Source organism: Halyomorpha halys, unplaced genomic scaffold (assembly GCF_000696795.3).
Source record: "Halyomorpha halys isolate HHAL.00 unplaced genomic scaffold, Hhal_1.1 Scaffold1276.1, whole genome shotgun sequence".
NCBI classification, from domain to species: Eukaryota; Metazoa; Arthropoda; class Insecta; order Hemiptera; family Pentatomidae; genus Halyomorpha; species Halyomorpha halys.
The window spans coordinates 75,305-82,953 of NW_027106957.1; the positions used below are offsets into that span (position 1 = coordinate 75,305).

The following is a 7,649-nucleotide window of genomic DNA, read 5'->3' on the forward strand; positions in this document are numbered from 1 at the left end:
CATTTATTTCCAGTCATCACAAATAGTTGGTTATCCAAAGGACTCTTCTTTTCATCAACTTCAACTCCATGGTCAACAAAGTGTCCAAAATCTTTGATCAATATTTTTTGTACCAATTCGTTATCTCGAATAACAAGTCGTGGTGTTAGAAACTCGTAGTATCTTTAAAATTAATATTGAAAAAATCAAATTCAATCATTCATTGATATATTAAAAATATTCCATACGTATTTGATTTTCTTGTTTAAAATTAACTCTAACTGCGATTCAAGAAAACCTATTTAACCTATAGTTAAAAATTATTAGCGCAGGTTTCCTCAACACTATGCCCGCCTGACGTCACATTAACCCGCATTTTATGGCTAGTCACACACTACACCATGGTGTAAACTGTATGATAGTTACCATCACGGCAGTACTGTCCGATGTAACAAATGATATTACACGTTTCGGCTGTGAAGCTTACACCTTTAAACCAGTTCACTCTGTGACATATACGAGTACTATCGCACTAGAAAGAGGGTGATAGTCCATGTTACAGTGTGAATCTATTGTTATGTAAACATTTACTGTCGCCACAATACTATCAATTAGGTAAAGCGTGATAGCTGACAGTACCAATTGTGGCTGTGAAACTACTATCATGACAGTAGTATCAGCACTATCAGGTGTAGCGTGATAAGCGTATTATATCTGTCACGGTAGTGAAGCTCATGACAGTTCATCGTTTACTTTAATCAATGAAAAAAAATACAATGATCGATAAGTTATTAATATTTTCGCAGATATAAAAATGTAGAGAACTTAATGGATTAGCGGATATAAAATTAAGTAGCTACGTTTTTATTTACCCAATGACTGGTTCATCTGGAAATGCATTGTAAATATCTTCCATAATTTCACCAACATTTTTCTTGTTTAAAAGCATTGGTAAGCTATTTCCGAAGACAGGTAGAGCTGGCAGACACTTTATTCCTTTTTTCTCCCAATATTTACTCTTATTGTAAACCCAATTAATCGTATAGGCCAAGGCTGTCAAGGCTAAAATGAGGAATGCTATTCCAATCATCCTACAAAGAAAATTAAAAATTTAACTCAAAATATACAAATATTCATTTCTTTTGAAGTAATAATACTATTAACTTTTGATTGAAAATTATAAATTACTACTACCTGTACTGCAGGCATGGCATTATACCTATTCACTGTGAATGATATTTTTATTTCCTCCTCCCAGTGGCATTAGTAAATACTTGTAATTTTATGGATACCATCATATATAAGTGGGGAAGAGGTACTCATTTCAGTAAAAACGTGTGAAGTGATTGCAGGGAACAAAAGTTGCACTATCAAATTAATATCAGAATAAATAATACATATTTTTGAAGCTGTTAACCCTTAATAAGATTTGAAGTTAATAACCTTTTTCTTCTTTTTTAAATAAACCTATTGCTAATGTAGATTTAATTATAAATAATATATAAAAAAAATATTATAAAATATTGTAAATTATTGACTATAATCTCTTGATCCATCTCTCTTAATATTTTTTTTCCTAGCCTCCCTCCTTTTTAATATTAAAAATATATATATATACAAACTAGAACATATGTAACTCTAGTAATAATGTCCTTTCGTTGCCATAGTGGCATTTTAAGGCGTTGACAGCATGTTACACATTAGCTGCGGTATAATGGAGGGATGATACAGAACGGGGAAGGGCCGCTCTGCTGGTGAAGAAGACTTCAAACTGCAGTTATTATTATTATTATATGGACAACAGACCATGGAGACCTAAGTCCTCACGCGATGTATTTCCTAATACATCGCGCGTTTCTTGACGTGTTTTTTCGTAGGGTGGGTTCGTCACTCCCACGCCTGTTGTTTTGTGAGTCCCACCAATGTCCAATGCCTCACAAATGCCTGGGGGGAGGATGTAAGTGAATTTTTCATTATTTTATGCTTGAAAAAAGCCCGGTTGGGACTGGGTTCGTTCTGACAACTTGTAGGTTGGTAGACTGGCGCGTTACCACCCTGCTACCCCTGCCCCTTTTTACGACTTTTGTGTTCTGACCTCCTTTATTGAAAATATATAAATATAACAATATTAATATATACCTGAGTATATAAACATGAAACTAGCGCCCTTCCTTTGCCACTTGGCATTATAAGGGGCTGGGCAGGGTCCGCTGAAGGCGGGGGTTACAATATTGGCCCAGGAGCCGCTGACCGGGGAATACAAAGAAAAATTACGACGTTTTATTCGACTTGACATTATAATTTTAGTATATTATACCTACTTAGTATGAAGTTATAAATTATTCTTCTTATTATTATAAGTTAGTCGAATTATAAAAATGCCTTAGGTCAATCACCATATCTCTTACACCAATACAGTTACCAACATGCAACCACTATAGTACACGATGGGAGAGTAGAGCCTACTACCATAAACAGAAACCGGAGTTCTACAATTGGTATTTTTAACTGAAAAATTAAATAAACGGACCCACACCTCCGCTTTAATTGATATGGAGTATTATCAGACAATAACATCTTTATTTCAACTGATAGCTAATATGTTATGTATGCTTGTGCCACAGGTTTATTCTGTATTCAATAGCACCCGTGATGATGAACCTCTTTCACTCTTTTCTAAGTAACATGAAATTAATATTAACCTTTTCAAATGTTTATTTTTTTTTTTCTGCCAAGACTCACATTGAAGTCCTATACTGCCTAACCATGCTTGGGGGTCAAAGTTTTTCAATCTGTAGGACCACCACTCAATGAAAAAAGTCAACACCCCAGGCCGGATTCGAACCGGAACCGCCAATAAACATCAAATTGGTAAAACTGTCTTTTAACCACTGAGATACGGGCGGCCCAGCCTTTTCAAATTGACTCTTAGCTTTAAGTTTATTGAGAAATCATAAAATATAATAAATAATATAAATTAAATCTTGATTTCATTTTTCAATGAAGAATATAAAAATAAAAACTAGTTTTTGAAAAAAAAAAAACGTTTCCTCATTCCAGCGTACGACTTGATCCACTAGAAGTTAAGAAACTAAAATGGCTGTGACTACTTGAAATGGTCTACGGTTTTTTTTTGTTTTGTTTTTTAATTTCCTTTATTTTCTATTAATATTTATATCATTTAAAAGTTTGAACATGCCCTATATTTCTAACTAATTGACAGTTCGGCCTATGCATTTTTCAAGACACTGTTACAGTTGCTGGAGTCCATAGTATACTAGATTCTCGACATGTCCTGCAGAAAGCGTTGAATTCCATCTTTCATGTAGGATTTAAATCTCCTCCGGTTCTATTGTTTTAGAAGAAGGTAATTAAAATAAAAAAACCGTCTTCCGGTAATGTTTAGGTAACTGTGTTTCCACATGTCTTCCTACACTGATAGAACATTTGGTCGAAAGGTGATTCAGCGCTTCAACGCTTTCTTAATGCTTGATAACATAAATCAACGCACCAGCGTTTCATAATTAAGAACAAACTAATACTGTCAGTCCATACGTTTTTATTTGGTATAAGGTCTGTAACCACTAGCCTAGAGGATCAATAAAAAATTACGTCCATGAGAATGGACCCGATATAAGTTTAATCTTACCTATCAGCTGTGTGTTAACTTCTAGACTGAACAGCTACTACTTTCCTTGTTCAAATCAGTGCAAACCTGTTGCCCACTGCGGAAGATGTGACATTTCTGACCTTGGCGTGGGCTTAAACACCAAAAACGCCAAATTATTCTTGCTCTCATGTCGAAATTCGTAGCCTTGAGAAAAGCATTTTCTCAAGCATTTTAACATCTTGAGCTGTATTTCGAAAAAAAAAAAAAAAGTATTCCTTATCCACCATAAACCATAAGTAAAAAACGTGGCAAAGAATAAGACCTTAATTAAATGGGGAGACTTTTTAATTTATTGATGAATGAATAGACTTGTTAAAACTTTTCATCGAAATAGGAGTGTTTCAATTTTTTAAAAATTCTGAAAATTATTGGAAAATCTATTTTTTATTTGAAAAACTATAAATATTATAAACATTTCAACTATGTTACTAAGTAAGTTGAATAAACATAGCAAAAAAAAAATACTACAAATTTTAGAGAGAAACATATGTTTTAGCAGTTTTTAAAAAGTACTAATCAAATCATCGAAGGTACATAGGAGCTGTTATTTAATTACAAGAATTGTTTAAAAAACAACAGAATTTAACTAAATCATGCGGATGCTTGCAGCTAAATGTATCATGCATTTTTTCAAGAGGGTTTATTAGCAAATTAAAATTGATTTTAAAAAGGCCCTCTCGATTACTTAACACAGTCAGAATAGTATATTATATTATTGTGGTCAAAATGAACTTATGAAGTAACATGGTTTATGTTGATTAGGAACCAAATCCAATAATCATCACATTATAGGAAACGCATAAAACGCAGGAATATTTTCCAAATTTTCTAATACAAAAAAAAAATTAAAATATCTGTTTAAACAATAATATTTCATTTAGCATAAATGTTTTTATAAAACCTTCACGGATTGCATTGAACTACACTGACGAGGTTTTAAGAAATATGTGTTAAAGTGAAATATAAAAATTCAATTTTTATTGTATACACGTTGCTCTGTGGTAAACTGTGAATATATCGATTGTACCGTTTTGCAACGGTTGGTTAACAGTCGGTAGGTTCCCATCAAACTTTGTGTGTGTGTGTGTGTGTGTTGTACACTACAGTAAGAACGTTATATGTTATCTAACCGTAACTAATAAAACAGTAAAAACATTTTATTTGTGTCCATCACCCCCGCGCTTGAACAGGTTATGGGCCCTGGCAGTTTGCGAAATTAAAATTTGTAGCGAGACAGTAAAAACAGTTCCGTAGTGTTTGTTAGCGTTCAAATACTTCGTGAAGTAAAAACAGTTAAAGTTCGTTAGCCCATTCCAGTTGCGTTTAGAACATGTGTAAAAAGAAATAGAAAAACTACTTCTGACAAGAGGAAATTTTTTTTTTTTGCTATAAAGAAGGACATCTGAGTAAACACTGCCCAACCAAGAAAAAACCCTTTGGTATGTTTAAAAAACTAACCACCTAGAAAAGGACTGTTTCTTCCATAAAAACAAAATATCAGCAGTTTCTTACCTTACTGAAAAATGTAGTAAATTATCAACTGAATGGGTCTTAGATTCAGGTTCCACAAGTCATATGACCAACAACATAAGTGTATTGTCGCAGGCACAACCTATTTATCCTGAGGTAGATCTGGCTAAAACTGTGCATCCATGACAGCCAAAATGGTAAGTTATGTAAAAAGTAACAAGTGACAACTAAAAGATGTGATGTACAAACCAGATCTCAGCAGAAAATTGTTGTCTGTGGATAAAATAACAGAACGGTGGATACGAGACTTTTCTAAAGACAAAGTGAAAATTAGAAAAAATGATAATGTAATAGTTGGAAAAAGATATGAGGGATTTTATGTAGTCAACTTAAAGGTTGATGAAAATGTGAAAGCTTATGCTACTAGTGTATCAGAAACCAAAAAAGAAATAAATGTAAGAAATGAAAAGGCTATAGAAGAGGATAATGAAAATTTACCTAAACATGAAAGAGAACTAGAAGAACATGCTAATACAGGAGACCGAAACAATTTGAAATTTGAATCAGAAGAAAATCTACAGATAAAGAGGTATCCTAGCAAACTTGAAGCATCATCAAGATGCACAGATGAGTCTAGAGAAAAGGAAAATATTGAAATTGTGGAAGGAATGGCTAAGAAAACTCAAGACATCAAGAAGAAGCAGAAAGAGAAACCTGGTGAGATAGGAGAAAAGTTGCACAAATTAAAAACTTTAAATGGTGACCCAGAAATTTATGTCAAAGATGAAGAAGTATTAGAAGAAAAATACTGCTACTAAGAAGAAGAAGAAATCCAGAAAGGAAAGGGGATTTAGTGATCCAACGAATACTGTTAAATCTGGTGAATATTTTAATTCTGACAGTGAAAGGTAAAGATGTAGTCGAAAGACGAAAAATTCAAATCATCTACTAAAGGAAAGAAGACTAGTTAAAGATGTTTAAACCTAGGACTTAGTGAACTGAATTTGAAACATAAAATAAAAAAGTTGTAACTTTTTTCTGTGCACAAAACTAATATTGTAATTCAAAAATTATTTTGTTAATGTATGTAAAATGAAAATTCTGCTAATCCTGTTTTTGTAAGAAAAATTATGTAAAAATTCCTTTTTTATTGTATACACGTTGCTCTGGCAAACTGTGAATATATCAATTGTACATGACAGAATGATTAGAAAATAACCAACAATATAGATACACACAGTGTTAAAAAAAAAAATGTATAGTCTAAGTATTATAGTAGAATGAAGGTTAATAGAGAATGAGTAATATTAAAATTAGGAAAGAGCACTGAAAAAAAAATAATAGATGTATGAAAATCTAGTTAGTAAATATATGTAAAAAATGAAAATTACTTATAGTTAATGTTATGAAAAAAATGGAAAAGAAAACGTATATGTAATAAATTAAATATGTAAATAAAATATGAAGGATTAAAGAAATAAAATATAAAGGGTGTATACAAGAGCAAAAAGGAAATACCAATATGTATGAGAAAATCTAGTTATTAAAGATATCTAAAAAAAAAAATTTATTTAAAATTAAAGTTAGAAAAAAGTGAGAAAGGAAAAAGAATAAGAAAAGAGTAGAGAAAGGAGAAGGGATGTAAAAAGAAATATGAAAAAAATAAATAAAGCATGAAGAAAATTCTGACAAGTGCAGGTCTCAAGCGCTAGCCGATTTCAGAATAAAAAATACGTTGAAATAGAAGAATGGTGAAAGTCAAGAATAAGTATACAAGTTACATCACTTAGGTAGATAATAGATATATATATAAAAAGCGAAAACAAATAACTTGATAACCTCTTAAACAATAACTTCCCTCCCAAAATCATTGAAAAACTTATTTATAATAAACGTAAAAACGTACTCCCTTTACACCAAATTCTCCACAATCTGTTTCCATCTCCTTATACAGATTATTACCTTACATTCCCTTTCTTTCTATAATATCAAAATGGATATCCATAAACACTTACATCGCCGAAACTAAAAATTTACTTAAAGACCGCATAACACAACACAAATATTCTGTCTTTTCCCGTAACTTTACTGCTTTCAAACTGTCCGAACATTCCTGATCATTTAACCACTCCTCTGACTTTGAAAATACTTTCATTCTAGCCACGGCCCCTAACCATGACAAACGACTCCTATTGGAAGCCATTTTTATATAATTAGAGTCTTCCCCAGTTAATCACAAAACTGCCAAACAAAACCTATCTCTTTTTCCCAAATAGTCAATTTATTAAAACATCCATAATTTTATTTTTTTATTCATTTCTTTTATTTATTTATAACTCCTTACTACATTTCTGACCTTCCGTCTTTTTCTACATTCATTTGGTCTTTTTATACAGTTACCTTTCATGCACAAGTCTTTTCCATTTTCTCACCTCCATCAACACTTATTTAACCCACTATATATTTCTACAATTTTTTAACCTTTTGGTACTCATAATTTTACATTTCATGCTTTTTTACTTAATTATGC

General features: G+C 31.9%; 2 protein-coding genes across 2 annotated transcripts in view; both read right to left on the reverse strand.

Annotated features, from left to right (window-relative positions):
- Nucleotides 1-1,803, reverse strand: part of LOC112210704 (cytochrome P450 6k1) — a 7,944-nt gene extending 6,141 nt beyond the window's left edge. The window contains exons 1-3 of the mRNA XM_067045252.1: nt 1,174-1,803; nt 852-1,070; nt 5-162 (exon numbers count right to left, since the gene is read on the reverse strand). Coding sequence (XP_066901353.1) covers nt 5-162; nt 852-1,070; nt 1,174-1,193 — 397 coding nt within the window. The 5' untranslated portion in view covers nt 1,194-1,803. The remainder of the gene's footprint in view (nt 1-4; nt 163-851; nt 1,071-1,173) is intronic.
- The window catches only part of LOC112210705 (probable cytochrome P450 6d5), a gene marked incomplete in the record, with an annotated part of 34,071 nt that overhangs the window by 8,924 nt on the left and 17,498 nt on the right, over nt 1-7,649 (reverse strand).